The sequence below is a fragment of the Bos mutus genome, chromosome 2 (genome assembly GCF_027580195.1).
Source record: "Bos mutus isolate GX-2022 chromosome 2, NWIPB_WYAK_1.1, whole genome shotgun sequence".
Lineage (NCBI taxonomy): Eukaryota > Metazoa > Chordata > Mammalia > Artiodactyla > Bovidae > Bos > Bos mutus.
The window spans coordinates 3,230,722-3,252,994 of record NC_091618.1 but is presented as its reverse complement, the minus strand read 5'-3'; the positions used below and the strand labels follow the sequence as shown (position 1 = coordinate 3,252,994).

General features: G+C 47.3%; 1 protein-coding gene across 1 annotated transcript; it reads left to right on the top strand.

Moving 5' to 3' along the window:
* The first annotated feature begins 18,040 nt into the window (after window positions 1–18,040).
* On the top strand, window positions 18,041–22,051 carry RNF186 (ring finger protein 186). Its single transcript, XM_070379226.1, has one exon. The coding sequence runs from the start codon at window positions 18,353–18,355 to the stop codon at window positions 19,031–19,033; it is 681 nt and encodes a 226-aa protein (XP_070235327.1). The 5' UTR covers window positions 18,041–18,352; the 3' UTR covers window positions 19,034–22,051.
* Window positions 22,052–22,273: the final 222 nt, after the last annotated feature.

Here is a 22,273-nt window from a genome sequence, read left to right as displayed (position 1 = left end):
CCGTTCTCTCTCCACTCTCCTTCTGGGACTCCCAGTATTCATAACTTGGTACATTTCATGATGTTTCACAGCTCTCTGAGACTCTGTTTGTTTTCCTTCATTTTTTTCCCTCTTTGTTCCTCCAACCGACAATCCCGGCTGACTTACTGTCAGGTTTGCCGATCCTTTCTTCCACCTGCTCAAATCTTCCAGTCAGCCCTTCTAATGAAGTTTGCATTTCAATTATACTTTTTGACTGAGGATTCCTATATCGTTCTTTTTTAATATATTTTTATTAACATACTGTATTTGGTGACACATTGTTCTCATGCTTTTCTCTATTTCTTTAGTCATCATTTCCTTTAGGTCTTTGAATATATTTAAATAGCTAATTCAAAGCCTTCTCCTAGTAAGTCCAATATCTGGGGTTTCCTCAAGGAAGGAGTCTATAATTGCTTTTTTCCCTTGTGTGTAGGCTATACTCTCTTATTTATTTGCATGTATCTTAATTTTGGGTTGAAAACTGGATGTTTTAAGTAATATAATGTGGCAATTCTAGACCTCAAACTGCTCTTCTCTACAGTTTACTGTTGATATTTATTGTTTTTGCTATTGCTATCTGTTTCATGACTTTTATCAACTAATTCTGAGAAATCTTTATTTGTTGCTGTGAGTGGCAACTGAAGTCCTTGCACAGAAACCTCAATGGTCAGTTAATAATTAAACATAGATTTCCTTAAACACTAAGAACCTGTAAATCTCCCAGTCTTTGCCAAGGGGCTTTATGTATGTGCTGGAGCATAGCTTCAAGATTTAGCCAGACAGCTGACAGCTTTGCCTTAGTCTTCACTTCCTGCTTGTGCAGATCCTCAAGGACAAGCATAAAGAAGACCTTAAGATCTTTACGAGTTTTTCCTGAGCACGTGGAAAACCACAGACTCACAGCTCTCACATGCACGTGGTTTTCTAGATTCCCAGGAAAATGCCAGAGCTATTCACAGCCCTACAATTTTATCTCATTCCCTAACTTTTCCTTTCAAGCTTTTTGTTTAGCCTGTTGCTTATCCCAACTGTTATTCACTACTTCGGGTAGTCACAAGGTTCAACAGCTCCCTCTAAGTGTTTCTGACAAAGGCCTTTGGAAAAAAGGACTTTCGAACTGGGTGAAAGTCAAATAAAGACAGCCTTACAAGTGGGGTCTTCCAGTTGACCACCATTCAAATCAAATAATGGCAATTATCTGAGAGTAATATTCTGAAGGCTCTCCAACCCTATTGTTCCCTCTCCATCAACTTCCTGGCTGCTGGTTTCCACTGAGATTGTGGGCTTGTAGTTTTCATGGCTACCACAGAGCTAGAGAGATTGATGGGGCTAGCATACTTGAAAATACCATAGGAAATTCCCCGGTTGTCCAGTGGTTAGGACATGGGCTTTCAGTGCCATGGGCCCAGATTCAGTCCTTGGTTGGGGAAGTAAGATCCTACAAGCCATGCAGTCAAAAAAATACCATAGAGCTTATTATTCTTACTAAGATTTAGACATCTTTTTTGAATAAATGTTCCCTGCACTGCTTCTAGCTTTCGATTAATTTCGGGAGCTCTGAAAAAAAATTGATTCTGACCATTTTTGCCTATTTCCTTTTTGCTTAGAAAGGCAAGAAATTTCAGATGTCTTTACTCTGACATTTTCATTGACATCACCTTGATTTCCTAATTTTTCACATATTCTTACATTTGGGCAATCTTTACTTATTGCAAATACCCTGAGCATACCACCACCTCGACCCTGTGCAGATATCTCCTCACCCCACTAGGCTCTGACGTTTAGTGCTAGAATACCCTGCTCACTCTGTTTGGGCTCCCACCGCACACACCAAGTAATAATGCACACAAATACTCTCCTCTCCTTGCTCACCTCTGACTCCACGGACCTATGCGGAGCCACCCTCCCTGCCCTACTCCAGGTCAGCGCCGCTTCCCACCCCACCTCCTACCGCTGCAGACGCCTACTTTGCTCTGCCTCACATAAGGATCTTAGAACTAAATTGTTCAGGAATCCAAGGTGAAAGGGAACCATTTTCTTTCTAAAAAAAGAGAAGAAGGAATTGGAGCAGCTGAGTGACTTGTGCAAAGACACAAAACAAGTGAGGGCAGGAACAGACCTGGGCCAACTGACTCCTGGTACTTCAGTTCCTGTTCCATTATAATCGCTACAATCAGTGGCTCTTATTGGACCGAACACTCTCAGATTATTCAGATCTCAGCATAACTGTCACTTCCCGACACGTAATCTAAACAACCACCCAGTCACTTTTGACCACGTCACCCTGTTTTAATTCTCCTTATTTCCCTCACCACTGACATTTTTATTTATTGTCTCCAAGAACAAGGACTGTGTTTTTCTTATTCACTACTGTGTCCTTAATACTTAACCCACTGACTGCTTCATAGTTGGTGCTCCATATATATTTCCTGGACAAATGAATAAATTGTGGCACAGGGACTTCCCTGGTGGTCCAGTGGCTAAGACTCCACACCCCCAAGGCAGGGAGCCTGGGTCCCTGGTCAGGGAACTAGATCCCACATGGCACAGCCAAGAGTCCACAGGCCGCAACCAAGGCCCCGTGCAGCCAAATGAATAAGATAAGTGATAAATATTAAACAAAAACTAAGGCCCCGTGCAGCCAAATGAATAGCATAAGTAATAAATATTAAACAAAAAACAGCCTGGCACAGACTAGTTTCTTTTACAGTTGTCAGAAGAGAAGCTCAAAGAGTTTAAGTAATTTTCCTAAGGTTCCATGCAAGTAAAAGCCTCATTAATTAAATTAGGTTTATGCAAGTGTCAGTAATAAAACCAAAATTTTAAACAGGCAGATCTTGTCTTATATAAAGACACGTTTTCACCCACTTTATAGCCGGGAGTGGCCATGTGATTAAACTCTGGCCAATGAGATGTGAGTGGGATTGGTCTGTGTAGCTTCTGGCAAGTGCCCTTAGTGGAGGGCAGTGTCTCTGCCCTCCCTTCCCTTCCTCCTGCAGGCTGGAATGCAGACCTGAGCAGTCATCTTGGAGCATGGCTTGGGATGGGGGCCTCTAAAGGTAGAGAAAGAAGATAGACATCCTTGACGTTGTGGAGTCCCACACCAGTCCCAGATCACCCAGCAAGACTTCAGAGGATAGAAAATAAATTTCTGTTGTGGACTGAATTATGTCCCCCACCCCAACTCACTGTTGAAGCCCTAATCCCTGTTGTGAATGTACTTGGACATAGGGCCTTTAAAGAGATAATAAGTTTAAATGAGGTCATAGGTCCCTAATCCAACAGGATTTGTGTCCTTATATGGAAAAGAAGAGACACCAGAACCCCCACCCCGTGCATATGCACAGAGGAAAGGCTATGTGAGAAGACAGCCCCCTACCAGCCAGAAAGAGAGGCCACACCAGAAACCAATTTTAACGACAACTTGATTTTAGCCTTTTCGCCTCCAGAATTCTGAGAAAATTAATTTCTTCTGTTTAAGCCACTCAGTCAGTGGTATTCTATTATGGCAGTCCTAGCAGATTAATCCAGCTTCCGTCTTGTTAATTCCTTGTAAATTAACATTTTGCAAGCAAGTAAAAAGGACAGGGAGGATAATGGCTGTTCAATAGCCAAGAAAAACATGGTCTGTCATGGAGACACATAGACCTATAGCCACTTGTTCATCGACAAATATTCACTGAGTGCCTCCTGTGGGCCCAACTCTGTTCTAAGCGCTTAGAATCCATGAGTGAATCAAGGAGGCAAAGATACCTGTCCTCTGGGAAGGCTGCTAGTTGATCAAGTTCTGCGGTTGTTGGAGTCGGGGAGCAGGAGTTTAGTTGTGGACATGCTGAGTTTGAGATGTCCATCAGGCATCTAAGCAGAATGAGGAACAGACAATCAACAATAAACACAATAAATACATACATTATACAGGATGTTAAAAAATGATAACTATGGGACTTTCCTGGTGATCCAGTGGTTAAGACTCCGTGCTCCCAATGCAGGGGGCCCGGGTGTAACTGCTGGTCGAGGACCTAGATCTTACATGTCCCAACAAGGATTGAAGATCCCATGTGCTGCAGTAACCAAGACCCAGTGCAGTCAGATAAATAAATAAATTTTTAAAAGATGATAAGTATGGAAGAAGGGTACCTAGAGCAGGATAAATGGAATAAGGAGTCTGAGCTAGAAGAGAGAGTTTATTTGTAATAAATAGTGTAGTTAAGGTAGACTTCACGGAGCAGATACATTTCAACAATGACTTGAAAGACAAGTCAATATCCAGGGGAAGAGAATTCTGGGCAGCAGGAACAGGTGGAGCAAAAGCCCTCAGTCTGAACTGGGAGGCAGTGTGCGAAGTGTGTTGGGAAGGAGGACATTGGAGAGATCACAGGCAGCTCATAGACAGCCTCATGGAATCCATTGTAAGGACTTTGCCTTTTATTTAGACTGAGCTGGGAATCTCTGCGGAATTTTGAGTAGAGGAGGGACATGAGATGACGGTCACTTTTAAAAGGTAACTGTGGCTGGTTGCACACAATATGAGTAGGGGCAGGAGGACCGTCAGTAAGAACTATTGTCAAGAATCCAGGTGAGAGAAGGTGATGGCTCAGGCAAGGTGGCAGGAGGGGCAGTGGTGAGACATGGTGAGATTTACAATAGAGTTTGAAGACGGAGTAAATCAGATTGCTGACCAATTGGCTGTAAGTGTGAAAGGAAGGGGAGCATCAAGGACAACTCCAAGGTTTTTTACCTGTGCATCTTGAATGATGAAGTTGCCATCAACTAGGAAAAAAGGGGGAAGACTGCAGGTAGATTGGGTATTTCTGAGGTAGAAGGTGAACAGAAGTTCAGTTTGGGAAATCGACCAGACATCCAAAGAGAGATGCAGCAGTTAGATATGCAGTTTAGAGTTCAGGAGTGAACTTCAGGGCTGGAAACATAAATTCAGGAGTTGTCTGCATCTAGGTGATACAAAAAACAAGAGATGAATGAGCTTCCCAAGGAAATGGGTATAGATGGGGAAGGGAAGAGAGCCAAGTCCTCTCGATAAGGAAGATCAGCAAAGAAGGCTGAGAAGTGGCTGGTGCGATGCGAGAAAAAAGTAGGTACTGAGAGTCAAGAAAAGAGGGAATATCAACCAACTCAAACGCTGCTTGTGTTAGGTAAGTAAATGAAGGACTAAAGATTGTCCATTGGGGTTTAGAAATATGGAGTCATTGGTGGAGTGGTGGGCATGAAAACCTGACTGAAGCAGATTTGAAAGAGAAAAAGGATTTCTCTGGGAGGGCTCAGGGGCTAAGACTCTGTGCTTCCAATGGAGGGGGCTCAAGTTCGATCCCTGATCGGGGAACTAGATCCCACCTGCCAAACTAAAGAATTCGCATGCCACAGCTAAGAGTTTGCAAGCTGCAACTTCAAGATTCCACATGCCTCAGTGAAGACTGAAGATCCCACAGGCCACAACTAAGACCCAGCTCAGCCAAATAACTGTTTGTAAATATATGAAATTATTTTTAAAAAGAGAGTGGCAGTAGAATGCAGAAACCCTTCCAAAGCGAAAGGGTTTTAGGAGGAGGCATGGAAGAAGGGTCTGTAAGAACCATCAGGACCAGGAGTCCAGCTGCCCACCTCCATGCCCAGCAGCATATGGGCAATGAGAGGGAAAACAGCCGCAGCTCCAGAGGGCAGCAGGGTCAGCAGCGTCCTGAGTAGGAGCCAAGGTCCTGTCCAAGCACACTGGTGATGGGATCTTCCGGGGAAAGAATCAGGATACAGGGATTTTTGCTGATCACCAGTTGTAAATTCCAGAGGGCACAGTGGGAGGGGAGGAGGGGCAGAGAAGGGACAGATAAGGACGTGATAGAGCCCGCTGGGGGTTATTGCACCCAAGATAAGGGGTGACCTGGGAGTCTGGAGTCCCAGTGATTGTTGACAAACACCAGGATAAAGGGCCTCATGCGATGAGTCCTGGGGCTCAAGACAGATGGCTGAGGCCAGATGCAAATTGGGGGGCGGTGGGCGAGAGGGTGTTTGGGGCTCCCTCTTTACCTGAGGGGCCAGAGTTCCCTCTCATGCCCAGCTGTTGACGGAGTAATCTAACTCAGAGTGGGTAGTGGGTAGAACCAGATTTCCTTGCTTGCATCCTGGCTGCCACTTCACCTCTTTGTGACCTAGTTTTCTCACCAGTAATGTAGGAATATTTATCATTAGGTGTATCATAAGGAGTAAATGACTAATCTGTGCAAGTCTTCACAAATGGTAAACTCGCACGAGAGTGACACAGTCCATCTCATCTTTAGCCAGACCTCCTCGGGGCTTCTCAGTCATATGAGCCGAGAAATGGCCTTTTTTGTGGGCTGCGCTAGCTTGAGTTGAACTCTTTGATTCTTACGACCGAAAGATTTCTGGCACAGACCCTATTTCTGTAATAGGGAAGAACAAATCTGACTCAAATCTGAAACATAATGGATCTGTTTCTTTTGCTTTACAAGTTAATCGCTAAAGGGATGTTGCCTAAAAGCTTAAATTATACATCATGGCCCATCTTTGGGAACCCTGCCTCCTGTGTAATGAGTGTTAAGCTAAAATACATTTGTTCAGCTCACTGGAAACATCCAGACCAGGCCTGCTTGTGAATGACTGCAGAAAAGAAGAATTGAACACACCCCCTCCAGAGTCTGACTTGAACCAGTAGATGTTTGACCTTACTCCCATACTCTTTTTTTTTTTCTTTGCCACAACGCTCAGCATGCAGGATTTTAGTTTCCCAACCAGGGATGAAACCCATGCCCCCTACAGAGGAAGCTCAGAGTCCTAACCGCTGAACCACCAGAGAACTTCCCCTTTCCACTCTTAACATAAAAGAAGCCTGAATTAGAACTCGGGGGAGATGGTTTTCTGGGACACTAGCCCACCATCTCAGTCTGCTGGCTTTCTGAATAAAGTCTCTATTCCTTGTCCCTATAGTTTGTCTCTCAGCTTACTGGCCCGCTGTGGGGTGAGCAGTACCAGCTTGGACTCAGTAACATTTTGATCTCCATTATGCGGATGAGGAAGCTAAGAATCAGAGAGGTTAAAGTTGGCTGCTCGGAGACACACAAAGATTTGAACACAAGTCCATCTGACCTGCCAGTCTGCTCAAAAACAGCCAAACCACCCCAACTCAAAGTCGAAGCGCCCAGGATCTTTTATTATTTCGAATCGAGTGCCGTCCTCCCAGGGGGACTCTGCAAAGGCCAGGACTGGACATGTTGAGAGTAAAGGCGGACTGGTTTGGCAACTTCCCCACCTTGGGCGGATCACCCTGGAGAGGAGTTTAGTGAGTCACAGGCCATGCTTGAGAGGATGAATTTTCACATGGTCCAGTGGTCCGGATCCCAGGTCCACGCTTTCTGGAATGTGGCGAGCAGAGGACAAGTGGAGAGGTGTTCTGATGGGCACACGTCGTATCCAGGACGGCCCAAGCTGAAGGAGGCAGGAGCCCAGGGCTTTAATCTCAGGAAAGGGATGCCAGGTTACACTTTCCCTGCTACCCACGCATCCTGCCCTACACAGGCAGACCTCATTTTACTGCACTTCACCTTATTGTGCTTCGCTGACAATTTGTTCCTTAAAAACTTGAAGTTTCATGGCAACCCTGCATCGAGAAATCCACCGGCACTGTTTTTCCAACAGTATTATTTTTTAATTTAGTTATGTACATCTTTTTCTTTAGTCACATACGGTTGTGAGAGCTGAACCGTAATGAAGGCAGGTGCTGCAGAATTGAGGCCTTCGAACTGTGGTGCTGGAGAAGACTCCTGAGAGTCCCTTGGACAGCAAGGAGATCAAATCAGTCCATCTTAAGGGAAATCAACCCTGAATACTTGTTGGAAGGACTGATGCTGATGCTGAAACTCCAGTATTTTGGTCATCTGATGCGAACAGCTGACTCATTGGAAAAGTTCCGGTTGCTGGGAAAGATTGAGGGCAGAAGGAGAAGAGGGCATCAGAGGATCAGATGGCTGGATGGCATCACCGATGCAATGGACGTGAACTTGGGTAAACTCCAGTAGGTGGTGAGGTACAGGGAAGCCTAGCATGCTGCAGTCTACAGGGTCGCAAAGAGTCGGACACGAATGGGTGACTGAACAGCAACATTCATTACACGCTCAACAGACTACAGTATAGTAAAAATGTAACTTCTATAAATGCACAGTGAAACCATAAAATCCTTATTGCCATATTTGTTTTAGTGCAGTTGTCATTTTAGAAATGTTTTGGAAAACATTTTGGAATCATTTCTAAGAAACGCATAGAAGTGAAATATAAATACAAAGAACAAACATCAGACATCACGACTAGGGAAACCCTTAACTAGACTTAGGGGCTGGGAATGGACTTCAGGACCACATGTCAAATGTTCTATTCCAGAGCTGCTGTGGTTGAGCTGCCTGGTGGCCAAAGCAAAATGGGAAACTACAGTTATGAAGTTCAGAATACTTGAGTCATGTGGACAGACAGAGACTGCCTCAGAGGAAACAAAACTTTGCCCAGTACTCAGCTCAAAAAGAAAATTTTCACACATGTGTACAAATGACCCTGAATGGCATCATACGTAGGTGTCCCTGGCCACATCCTTGAATGTACAGGCCGTAATGGGTTTCCTAAGCCTATTTCCTGGAGTATCTTTTAAAGAAGACAACAAAACAGTTCCAAATACAACTCAGTGAGAGCCTTTAGAAAGTAGAGTCAAACACAACTTTCTAATGACTTGGCTTGATCCAATAGCATTTCCTAAACTGTGTTCCTCAGAACCCCAGGGTGGTACACAGTAATAAGTGTTCTTTTAGAGCTCCACAGGAACTAAATTGGAGATAAAATCAGGATTCAACAAAATCAAGCAAGTTTTTTAAGTGCAGAATTTCTAGGAGTATTTAATGCTCAAGTGTCCATGTGAATCTCCAATTTCAGGTGAAGGATGGATTGTTTTCCATATTCAGGGACCCCTCCTCTCCACTTATCCCCAGTTTTTTTCAGAAGTGCCTTTTAGAAGCTCTCAGAGGGACTGCCCTGGTGGTCAAGTGCTTAAGAATCTGCCTTCCAATACAGGGGACAGGGGTTCGATCCCTAGTCAGGGAACTAAGATCCCACATGCCACAGGGCAACTAAGCCCGTGTGCCACAACTAGAGAAGCCCGCACAGTGAAGTGAAGATGCAGAGTGGGGGGATGAGAGCTTCTCACAACCCGTGAGACGCTCCGTGTTCAGCAAGGGGCCAGGGGCGCTCCCTGGGAGACAGACCGGGCCAAGGGCGCTCCCTGGGAGACCAGGCCAGGGGCAAACGTGGATTAGCTGCGTGGAACTGAGGGAGCAGCTAAGGGAATGCAGACTTACCGGATGTGCCCCAGGAGGCAGTCAGAAGCGGGTCAAGGGAGAATTCCAAGTTGAATTCCAAGCTCCAATTAGAGCTAGCCAGTGAAATGGGGGAGGGTGGGACAGGAAAGGAAGTTCAGAGGTGGCAGTGAGAAATGGGTCTAGACCCTAGGGCCATTCCAAATTCAAAGAAAATGTGGTCTTAGGGGTTTGTTGTCTGATTTCTATAACCCCAGGCATAGATTCATTGGGATAATTCTGAGTCGGACAGAAGTGGCCTCATCTATTGCTCATTAGTTTATGGTTCCAAGCTTCAGGTCTTAAATCAGGGTCATAAACAACTTGGCATAAATCCAAGTTTAGGACCCAAACTAACAGATGATCCTCGGCCAAAATGGCAGATTGAGGAGATATTGTGCATATTTGCTAGGTTGAAAAGGCCAGATATAAAAAGTGCACGTCCCAGGATGAACACACTCTGAAAGTCATAGGACTGTCAGTAACAGTGGGGAATGGAGACAACCTGAATAGTCCACTTGTGGGAATTGATCAACTCAAAAACACTCTTAAAGTTTACTTTTTAATTTAAAAAAGTTTTTTTTGTTTTAACTTCACTTTGAAGTATGTGGAATCCTAATTCCCTGACCGGGGACTGAACCTGTGGCCCTGCATTTGAAGTGCTCAGTCTTAAGCCCTGGACAGCCAGGGAAGTCCACAGATTATGATACTTAAATACAACAAGATCCCGTACAACCTTCATGAGGGTGTGATGGTGCTAATTAATCTGGGAAAAGATATATGTAAACTATTCATTAAAACTACAGATTATCAAAATATAATAGCAGAGTCCCATTTCATCCAGAAAAAAAAATTTTTTTTGTATAAGCATGCACAAAAAGAAGGCTAAAGGAAGATATCCAAAATGAAAACTGGTTCTCTGTGGGCTGAGAGACTGAGGGTTATTAATATCTTTTTCTTTACATTCATCAGTACTTTTTTTCATTAAGCATGGATGTTTTTACATAATTATTTTTTAAAAACAAGTGGGAAATTCTTTAAATCCATCAGTATTCCTTTCACTTTTTTTTACAGTAAGAATGTATTTTTTTTACATAATTATTTTTTAAAAGCAAGTGGGAAAGCACTCCGTGTTTCCGACCTCCTGCGGTGGTATCCGAAGCCCTCCCTGTCTCTCTTGCATGATCCCTCCCTCTCCACCCTTATCTTCATTATCCAGTTTGTGCCATTTTGGTTCCAAATCCTGTTCCTCTAGATCCCCGACCCATCCACCCTCAGGCACACAGATGCTTTGAGAAGGATGGAGGCACAGCCAGCCGCGTTTCGGGAAGCACAGAGGCAGGATATTCTGGACTAAGAGGATGAGTGAAGAGACCAGCCAGCCTAGGGTGAGGAGGGGAGTGGGAGTGATGGGGTGTTAGCTGGAACACAGCTCTCTGGGGCCACCGGGCCATGCGGTGAGAGTGGCTTGGCCAAGATCAAGATCAGAGGTCAGGCAAGGCTCAGGCCAGTTGCCACTGCCATCAGTGACTCACGATGTCACTGCCCTCTCGTGCCTTTGCCAGTGAATCTGATACAAGATCTAAAGCTCACATCAGAAATGTCTTTGTAGGGCACGGGTCTGTGGTTATCTGCATGGTGGGGTTTCCAAGATGGTCTGTCAAGAGACCTGGCTTTGGTTTCTCCAACTCACAGCAGACTCTGAAACTGTAACCTCACTGAGGATGTCCTGCTCAAACTCCTTACACCCCCCAGGGCTGTGTGAAGCACAGGATGGAAGAAACTGCATTACCAAGGGTGGAAAAAAAAGTTTTACTGAGAATTAATGAGTTCACATTTGCACAGAAATTTTAAAATTATATTTTATTTGAAGATTTGGAAGGACTCAATTTTCTTTTTTAAAAATTTTTATTGGAGTACAGTTACTTTATAAAGCTGTGTTAGTTTCTGCTGTAACAGCGAAGTGAATCAGCCATCAGTTCGGTCATTCAGTAGCGTCTGACTCTCTGGAACCCCACGGACTGCAGCATGCCAGGCCTCCCCTGTCCATCACCAACTCCCAGAGTTTGCCCAAACTCATGTCCATCGAGTTGGTAATGCCAGCCATCTCATCTTCTGTTATCCCCTTCTCCTCCTGCCTTCAACCTTCCCAGGATCAGGGTCTTTTCTAATGAGTCAGTTCTTCGCATCAGGTGGCCAGAGTATTGGGGCTTCAGCTTTCAGCATCAGTCCTTCCAGTGAATATCCAGGACTGATTTCCTTTAGGATGGACTGGTTTGATCTCCTTGCATTCCAAAGGACTCTCAAGAGTCTTCTCCAACACCACAGTTCAAAAGCATCCATTCTTCAGCACTCAACTTTCTTTATGGTCCAACTTTCACATCCATACGTGACTACTGGAAAAACCATAGCCTTGACTGGATGGACCTTTGTCGGCAAAGTAATGTCTCTGCTTTTTAATATGCTGTCTAGGTTGGTCATAGCTTTTCTTCCAAGAGGCAAGCATTTTTTAGTTTCATGGCTGCAGTCACCATCTGCAGTGATTGTGGAGCCCAAGAAAATAAAGTCTGTCACTGTTTCAATTGTTTTCCCACCTATTTGCCATGAAGTGATGGGACCAGATGCCATGATCTTAGTTTTTGAATATTGAGTTTTAAGCCAGATTTTTTAATCTCCTCTTTCACTTTCATCAAGGGGCTCTTTAGTTCCTCTTCTCTTTCTGCCATTATGGTGGTGTCATTTGAAAATCTAAGGTTATTGATATTTCTCCTGGCAGTCTTGATTCCAGCTTGTGCTTCATCCAGCCCAGCATTTCGTATGATGTACTTTGTATATACGTTAAATAAGCAGGGTGACAATATACAGCCTCCTTTCCCCATTTGGAACCAGTCCAGTGCTCCATGTCCGGTTCTAACTTGCTTCTTGACCAGCTTGCAGATTTCTCAGGAGGCTAAGGTGCTCTGGTATTCCCACCTCTTAAACAATTTTCCACAGTTTGTTGATATCCCCATAGTCAAAGTCTTTAGCGTAGTCAATGAAGCAAAAATAAATGTTTTCCTGGAATTCTCTCACTTTTTCTATGATTGAACAGATGCTGGCAATTTGATTTCTGGTTCCTTTGCTTTTTCTAAATTGAGCTTGAATATCTGGAAGTTCTCTGTTCACATACTGCTGAAGCCTGGCTTGGAGAATTTGGGGCATTACTTTGCTAGTGTGTGAGATGAGTGCAATTGTGCAGTAGTTTGAACACTCTTTGGCATTGCCTTTCTTTGGGATTGGAATGAAAACTGACCTTTTCCAGTCCTGTGGCCACTGCTGAGTTTTCCAAAATTGCTGGCATATTAAGTGCAGCACTTTCACAGCATCATCTTTCAGGATTTGAAATAGCTCAACTGGAATTCCATCACCTCCACTAGCTTTGTTCATAGTGATGCTTTCTAAGGCCCACTTGACTTTACACTCTAGGATGTCTGGATCTAGGTGAGTGATCACACCATTGTGGTTGTCTGGGTCATGAAGATCTTTTTTATATAGTTCTTCTGTGTATCCTTGCCACCTCTTCTTAATATCTTCTGCTTCTGTTAGGTCCATACCGTTTCTGCCCTTTATTGTGCCCATCTTTGCATGAAATGGTCCCTTGGTATCTCTAATTTCCTTGAAGAGATCTCTAGTCTTTCCATTCTATTGTTTTCCTCTATTTCTTTGCACTGATTACCTAGGAAGGCTTTCTTATCTCTCCTTGCTGTTCTTTGGAACTAGGCATTCAGATGGATAAATCTTTCCTTTTCTCCTTGGCCTTTCACTACTCTTTTTTCTCAACTGTTTGTAAGGCCTCCTCAGACAGCCGTTTTCCCTTTTTGCGTTTCTTTTTCAGCCATATATATGTATATATCCCCCTTTTTGGATTTCATTCCCATTTGAGCGACCACAGAGCACTGAGTGGGGTTCCTTGTGCTATCCAGTATGGTCTCATCAGTTACCTGTTTTACATATTGTTGTTGTTTAGTTGCTAAGTCGTACCCTACTCTTTGCAACTCCATGGACTATATCCCACTGGGCTGCTCTGTCCATGGAATTTCCCAGGCAAGAATACTGGAGTGAGTTGCCATTTCCTTCTCCAGAGGATCTTCCCAACCCAGGGCTCAAACCCACGTCTCCTGCATGAGCAGGCAGATTCCTTATTGCTGAGCCACCAGGGAAGCCCATTTTGCACATAGCAGGGTATATATGTCAATGCCAATTCCCCATTTGGCATCCCCCTATTCAGGCTAGGCCCCAGGTCCTGCCTTCTTTCACTTCTCTTTAAGAAACACTGGCTAAGCAGATCATCAGAACGCCTTCTCTCTGCACCCCCATGTGAGATCCGTTACACTGAGGTCAGCTGCATAGCAAGGTGTGTAAATTACTCAGTCTGCCCTGAGCAGGGTTTCATGGAGGGGTCAGCGGAAGTAATCTTCCACAGTTTCCTACAGAGTTTCTGTCTCCATTTTATCAAAATGAGAAACTGAGCTTCAGTGAAGTTGAGAAGACTTGTCAGAAGTCGTGCAGCTAGTAAAGTGATGGGAGCCAGATGCCTAACTATAAAACCGGTATAAATGGTTACTCCAAGGCGCCTTTATGAACTTTCACTTTCTACTTTATATATTTCTATAATACTTGAGTTATTATACTCAATATATGTTTTCTCCACAATGGTTGCCCAACAACATCAAAGGTTCTTCTTTAGACACTAACCCCAAATTACTTCCCTTGGTCTGAGTTGAACTTCACCCAGCTACCTTCCTGATTATTATTTGGCTTTCCAGTATTCTTGCTTGGAGAACTTCATGGACAGAGGAGCATGGCAGGCCACAGTCCATGGGGTCACAAAGAGTCGGACAGAAGTGAGCTCCTATCTCTCACTCAGAGCTGGCTAGGGGCTTTCCAGGTGGTACTAGTGGTAAAGAACCTCTCTGCCTGCCGATGCAAGAGCCGCAGGAGAAGCAGCTTCGATCCCTGGGTCGGGAAGATCCCCTGGAGGAGGGCATGGCAACCACTCCAGTATTTTTGCCTGGAGATCCCATGGACACGGGAGCCTGGTGGCTACAGTCCATGGGGCCACAAAGAGTTGGACATGACTGAAGCGACTTAGCCCATACACAGGGCTGGCTAGCAGAGAGGGGCGTCACCGGCCAGGCTGGCTGAACTGTGCTGTCCACCTGATTTTCTATTTCTTATTATAAATGAATGCAGCTCAACAGATTTCTTTCTTCTCCTATCTCAACCCTCCCTAGGGTCTAGCAAACAGAAAGGAGCTTTATATAATGCAGGTCAAAGCAGTGAAGAGACACAAAGTCTTTTTGGCACAGTAACCCACAGGCCTTAGTTCTCTCTTGGCCGTGTACACTTTGTTGTCCGTGTCAGAAAGCAATTAAAGGCCTCTTTTCTTCATCTATTGCTATGTTACTCAAATGACTTGCCCTTCCTTACAAGGGACAAAAAAAATCCAACTCAAGCTAACTTAAGAATAAAAATCTAGGTGGATTTTATTGGTTATTATAACAAAACAAAGCAAAACAAAAAAACCCGAAGAGTTCTGGCTTCAGGTATGGCTAGGTCTAGGCATTCAATGTCATCAGACCTTTTTCTGATTCTTTTCTCATCTTTCTTTTGTTCCACATGGTGTGGTCCTGGAAACTAAGAGTTCTATCCTCTAGCTTGGAAAGAGAAACTTGTCAGTCATTCCAACAGAAGTCCCAGAATTGAATCTCATTGCTTTGGCTTAGCTCACACTTTGAAGTCTGAACCACTTCTTTTAGCCAGTAGGGTGAATATGCTGATTGGCCTGCCCTGAATTACATCACCTCCCCACTCCTGCAGAGGGGCAAATCACACAGAATGAGAGTGGAGAGCAGCAGTTACCCCCAAAAAAAGGCCACTGTGGAAGGAGAAATGGATGTTGGGCCTGGGGAGGAGACATGCTAGATCTGAGCCACCCTTCAGCTTGATCTGGGGGACAGTAGAGTAGAAAGATGGAGAAGGCAATGGCACCCCACTCCAGCACTCTTGCCTGGAAAATCCCATGGAAGGAGGCGCCTGGTGGGCTGCAGTCCATGGGGTCGTTAAGAGTCGGGCACAACTGAGCGACTTCACTTTCACTTTTCACTTTCACGAATTGGAGAAGGAAATGGCAACCCACTCCAGTGTTCTTGCCTGGAGAATCCCAGGGATGGGGGAGCCTGGTGGGCTGCTGTCTATGGGGTCGCACAGAGTCGGACACAACTGAAGCGACTTAGCAGCAGCAGCAGAGTAGAAAGAAATAACTGTCACGTCAAAGGTGAAGGAGAAGAGATGTGATGACAGGGGGTAGAGAGTGGAGAAGTGGATTTCAGAGACAGAGGGCCCGGGGGAGCCTGAGGCAGGAGAGCAGGGCCTGCCTCATGGGGTGGGGACAGCGCTGAGTCAGAGGAGCTGGACCCTGTGGACCTCGGCAGGTGGCAGGAACAGCGGGCCAGGTTCATGCTTCTGGATTCAGCACGGCCTCGGTGAGATTCCTTTGAGGAAGTGGATCATGTCACCCCACTCTCTGATATTCGGGGCAAAGCAACAGAATCACATTTTTCCCCTAGCTTTTAACTTGTTTGTTACAGTTGGTTTACAATGTCTTGTTAGCTTCTGTTGTATAGCAAAGTGATACGGTTATACATACATATAATTTTTTTCTTTTTCATATTCTTTCCCACTATGGGAATCATGGCAGGGGATGGGGGAGAAGTTGAGAGTTTTTGTTGTTTGCTTTTGAACTGTGGTGCTGGAGAAGACTTTTGAGAGTCCCTTGGACAGCAAGGAGATCAAACAAATCAATCCTAAAAGCCATCAACCCTGAATAGTCTTTAGAAGGACTGATGGTGAAGCTGAAGCTCCAATACTTTGGCCACCTGATGCAAAGAGATGACTCATTGGAAAAGACCCTGATGCTGGGAAAGGTTGAAGGCAAAAGGAGAAGAGGGAGGCAGAGAATGAGATGGTTAGATAGTATCACTGACTCAATGGACATGAATTTGAGCAAACTCTGGGAGACAGTGAAGAACAAGAGAGCCTGGCATGCTGCAGTCCATGGGGTCACAAAGAGTCAGATGCAACTTAGTGACTGAACAACAACAACAATTTGCTTGTTTTTACAGCACCGAGCGGCATGTGGGATCTTCATTCCCCAACCAGGGATCCAACCAGCACCCCCGGCATTGGGAGGATGGAGTCCTAACCACTGGACACCAGGGAAGTCCCAGGAATCAGGATTTCTTAACCTCCACACAGTGTGTATCTGTCAGTCCCACATGAGTCCTGTTAACTGGAGTCAGCTGCCTGAAGGCCAGTTGCCTCCACACCAACAGATGAGATTGAGTTCCTGGACCCAAGAAGCTGGGAACCCGACCTGCATGCTGGTAGATCCCCAGGGTTCTGGCCCCACGGAAGGCCCCTTGGCGGGCGGCCAGCAGGCTTGCCCTGACCACACCCCGCCTTTGCTTCCAGGCCTCCACAGCGCCGTCCTTCCAGGGCTGTGCCAAGCTGCAGGGCGATCATAGGTGAGGACTCTGTCACGAGGCTCAGCTCCAAGGAGGCTCAAATAAACAGCAGCTGTTCGTGTTACTCCTGGGTCTGCAGTGTGTCTGGCACACAGCAAACACACCTATTGTTAGGTCTGTGACGTGCACAGCTCAGGAATCAAGAACGGTTAATACAACTGCTATGACGGTAAAGGAACGGATGGCCTTGACAGGTGATAAATACCAATGAGCTGTCGGGGTTTTACTGGGTTTGGCTGGGCTTTCTCCCCCAGACACTCAGAATACTTTTCCCATCACTTCTCTCTTCTTCACAAGGCGGCCTGCTTGCAAATAGGCTCAAAGTGCAAACTTTTTCCCATTGATCCTGACATCCAAAACCTTTCATGGAGATCCACCCATGGCAATGTTTCTCAAATTGGGGGTCCCTGCAATCCGCCTGGGTTAGAATCATGATGACATTTATAAATGGGGCAAATTCTGAGATTTCCATCCAGACCTTGCTGAATCTCTGGGTCTGGGGACCTGGAAACCTGTATTTTGAAAGGTTCCTGGGAGGACCTCCCCGGTGGTCTAAGAATCTGCCTTCCACTGCAGTGGATTCAGGTTCAATACCCAGTTGGCAAACTGAGATCCTACATGTTGTGGGACAACTAAACCCAAGCACCGCAACGAGAGAGAAAACCCACACACCGCAGCTCAGACCTGACGCCGTTTCGTCACTGAGCTGTGTGTCTGACTCTTTGTGACCCTACGGACTGTAGCCCACCAGACTCCTCTGTCCATGGGATTCTCCAGGCAAGAATACTGGAGTGGGTTGCCATTTCCTTCTCCAGGGGATCTTCCTGACCCAGGGATCAAACCCATGTCTCCTACATGGCAGGGGGATTCTTAACTGCTGAGCCACCAGGGAAGTCCAAGACCTGACTTAGCCCTAAATAAATTTTTTTCTAAAAAAAGAGATTCTGGGGATGGGGTGGTGGTGGTGGTGATTCTAATATATCCTGAAGCTCACAAGCGGTAGTCCTGCGGGCAATCATGACGACGGGCCCCAACAGGAAAATCCTGATTCTCGCACTGGCCCTCCCTGCCCCCATGGCCCTTCTATCAGGTTCCCGCACTGGCCCTCCCTGCCCCCATGGCCCTTCTATCAGGCAATTCAAAGTCTCCGGGCGGAGAGTTACTGATTAACCCTAGGTTTCAAGGAAAGAAATAATAATAACTGAAGGGACAACGTGAGCCAAGAAACAAGCTGAGCAGCCCTGGGAGAGTGGTGGCAGACGGCTCAAGACTAGAAGGAGGAGAAGGAGACTCGAGCCAGCCAGCCTGCGGCCAGACAGCCTTCAGGTCCCAGCAACACCCACCGATTTCTGCCTGTGGATGCCCAGGCGGTGAGCTGCCACGTCCTGGGGGCTCCGGGTGCCCAGAATGGCCTGCCCCGAGATCCCGCAGCAGCCCCAGCTGGTCTGCCAAAAAGCCACCCCCTCCGACCCCGCGGGCTGCGATGGAGGTCCTGGCGGCCCCACAGAGGGTGACCTGGAGTGCCTGGTGTGCCGGGAGCCCTACAGCGGCCTCCGGCCGCCCAAGTTGCTGGGCTGCCAGCACGCCTTCTGCGCCGTCTGCCTGAAGCTGCTGCTGTGCGTGCAGGACGACGCCTGGTCCATCCCCTGCCCTCTGTGCCGCAAGGTCACGGCCGTCCCCGGGGGCCTCGTCTGCACCCTGCGCGACCAGGAGAAAGTGCTGGAGCGGCTAGCCTGGCCGGGCCTGGAGGTGCCGCTCCGCCCTCAGGGGCTGGCGAACCCTGCCACCCTGACAGCAGGGCAGCCCAGGGAAGCCGGAGAGGAGGAGCAGGACCTGGTGAGCACCAACCGCGCGGCGGCCCGGCGCCTGGCCGCGCACCTGCTCCTGCTGGTCCTGCTCATCGTCCTCATCCTGCCCTTCATCTACCCCGGCGTCATCCGGTGGGTGCTCAGCTTCCTCGTCACCCTGGCCCTGCTGCTGGCTCTGCTTTTCTGCTCTCACCCCGGCCAGCAGGGCGGCTGCGTGCCCACCCCCAGGACTCTCTTCTGCAGAGAGCGGAAACCCAGCGAGATCGCCTCCATCTCCTGAGCCAGCTCTGACCGGGCGGAGTCGGGGGTCCCTTCTGCCGCTGCGGCCCGCTTACCATCACGGTGAACAGAGGAAGCGGTTATGCAGCGGACCGGCTCCCTTGGGAGAGTAACTGCCCCCTGGACTTGCCAGCCAAAGCCAGAACGGCTGTCTAGGGTCAAGAACTGTGCTTTTGGACAATAGACTCACCCCTGCCGTGGATATAGCATAGCTATTAATAAACTCTGGGGCTGGGGAAGGAACTACTTGAACGGGACAGAGGAAGGGGGTCTCCTGTTCCTTTTAGTCCAATGCCCCTGACTTTTCTTTCTATACCTGGATGAGAGTATTGCAAATATTATTGGTATTGTAGAACAAATAGAACTGGAACTCCTTTTTTTTTTTGCAATTTCTCTGAGTTTTTTCTTTCTGTCTTTCTTTCCGTTTGATTTTGTGTGTTTGGGTAGTTTGTTTCTGTTTCAGGCTGTGCCGTATCTTCCCTCCTGGGAAGTCAGAGCCCACAGGAGGTCTTCCTGTGCTCTCCCTGATGCTGTCTGTCTGATGCCCATCTCACCTCTCCAAAGGTCCTGGTGGCTCAGGTCTCCTACTGACCTGCTCCCAGGGATGGAGAGGGAGAAATTGTGCAGAGCAGTGATAGTCCTGCTGTGGCTGGGGGATGCCCACATTTGGCTGGCTGAGTTGAGGAGGAGTGGGGAGGACCCTGGTGGGTCTGAGAATTGCTCCCAGCAGCTCCACCAGGATTTCTCAGCTGCATGTCATCAGGCCCTAACACAACAGAGAATCTCAGGGTTACAAGGACTCCCCTCCAACGGTGGGTCCAGCTGCCCATCTGAGGCGCTCAATCCCACACTCTGGAACCAAATCTTTACAGTTGTTGTTTTCTTTCTTATTGCATCCCGATGCCCAGTTGAGATTTTGTCGTAAAGATAAGAGGCCCCATAAATACAACGGTCCTCTCCAATAACCCCGTCTTTCCCACCTCACCCAGGGAGCCACAGTCATCTGAAAGGCTCTCGCATCTTCTCTTGGCCATTTCTGCTCCATAACAGAGGAGACTTCTGCGGGAGGGAATGACCTTCCGTGGCTTCCGGAATCAGGCACCAGCCAGGGGGACCCGTCGGGGTGCAGGGGGGTGAAAGATGGGAGATGTCGCATGATATCCTTCCAAAGACCCCACAGTTGAGAGGCAGACTTGAAACCTCAGAAGGGCGCGTTGAGTCCAATCCATCATCCCTCCTGGGCCCCGTTTCCTGATAGTTGCTGCATTTGTGTTCTTGAACTGGGCCTTCTGGCTCTCTGAGCTTCATTTCCCGCAAAACGAGCTAGTAGGACTGGACTATTCCTAAGTCTCCTGAAACCCAGAAGCTGAGGGCACTGCTGGGCTCCCGAACAATGAACAAGGGCCACAGCCTCTCTGGAGTCACATACAGAAAAGTCAGGGTGTAAGTCTGTATGCAATTAGCTCTTGCAATCTGCAAACAAAATCTCCCTTTTTTCTTACAAGGTGCTTTCAGGGCAACTCCGTGACACCCACGCTTTGTTAACTCCAGGTACTGGGAGGGGGCATGAGTGAGGGTGTGTGGGTGTCCCCATCCTTTTAAGCCAAGGCCAAGTGGGCCTGGAGAACACCTTGTCTCCCCAGGATGAATAAATGACAAGAATTGTTCGGCATTTCCAGAACTGGCCTGGGGCATGTGCAGTTTGGGAGGGTAGTCAGTAGGTTAGGGAAAGAACGTTCTTTCCTCATTCACCTCTACTCCCATTCCACCTTGATCTTGGACCCTCCACCAAGGTTTCCATCACTAATAACAACACCATTTCTACCAAAGTAATGGTGAGCTCAAGTTTACCGAGCGCTTACCATGTGCCAAGCACCACATTAAGTGCTCTGTGTCCGTCATCTAGTTGAATCTTCACGACAACTTTACGAAGGAGAGACCACCATGCCGAAGAGAAGACTGAGGATCAGAGAAGTCAATTCATCTGCCTAAGGTTGCTCAGCCAGCCACTGCCAGAGCTCCCTAGGAAATGAACCCAGGGTTCCTTCTGCTCCAGTATACTGCCTCCTTTGCACGCAGTTCCAAAGCAGCCAGGAAGCTGGTCACTGCTAGCGGGCTTGAGAGGCGGACAGGAAACTACCCTCTGGAGTCTTCAGGGAGGCCAGGGAATCCTAGCGTCTATTGTCTATGCTAAAGAGAAAGAACAGAAATGAAAAATGGGCTGGCCTTCCTTACTCTTGCCACCCAGTGCCAGCCTCCCCTGAAGGAGCCATGCTGGCACAAAGACCCCACCAGTGTGTCCTCTGTCCTGACATTTCTGTGCCTTCGTCCTGAAGCCCACCTGGTCCTTGAGTACCTTTCGGCTCCTGGCAGTGTGAGGAGAGATAGCACAAGAAGCTGATGTCAGCCCAGGCTGCCCTGGAGAGAAACAGAGGAGACAGGCAGTGCTGCGAAAGGATGTGAGTGGAAGGAACCAGAGAGGCGGGCCGGGGCTCAAAGCCAGGCTCAGACCCAGGGTGTGGCCAGCCAGACTCACAGAACTTTTCTGAGCCGTGTTTTACTTCCCTTTCATTTTTCACTTTCATGCACTGGAGAAGGAAATGGCAACCCAATTCAGTATTCTTGCTTGGAGAATCCCAGGGACGGGGGGAGCCTGGTAGGCTGCCGTCTATGGGGTCGCATAGAGTCGGACACGACTGAAGTGACTTAGCAGCAGCAGTAGGGAAGGGTGCCACCCACCTGCCAGGGGCTCCTTGGGCATTTAAAGTGCTGCTGGATGGACTTCTGTGGTGGTCCGGTGGTCTGCATTCCCAATGCCAGGGGCCTGGGTTCACTCCCTGGTCAGGGAGCTAACACCCACATGCCACAGATAAGAGTTCGCATGCCTCACCTGAGATCTGGTGCAGCTAAATAAATAAATGAACATTGAAAAACAGAAAACAAAAAGCTCGTGATGGCCTGGATGGGAGGGGCGCTTGGGGGAGAATGGATACACATATATGTATGGTGAATACCTTTGCTGTCCACCTGAAACTATCTCAACATTGTAGTTAGTTGTTTTTTTTTTTTTTTTTTTTTTTAAGTGCTACTGAATGAGAATCCCATGTCCCAACAGCCTGGCTTTCTCATCAGTCATTGAACCCCTTGGGTTCCATGGGGCCTGTTCAGTGTGACAGAGAGCAGGGGCCCAGCTTTGGTAATGGGGTGGAGAAGCCCGTCCAGGGTAGGAGAGTCGTCCAGA

Excerpts from the sequence above, each read along its gene's own strand:
- RNF186 (XM_070379226.1), top strand. The coding sequence starts at position 18,353 with ATGGCCTGCCCCGAGATCCCGCAGCAGCCCCAGCTGGTCTGCCAAAAA.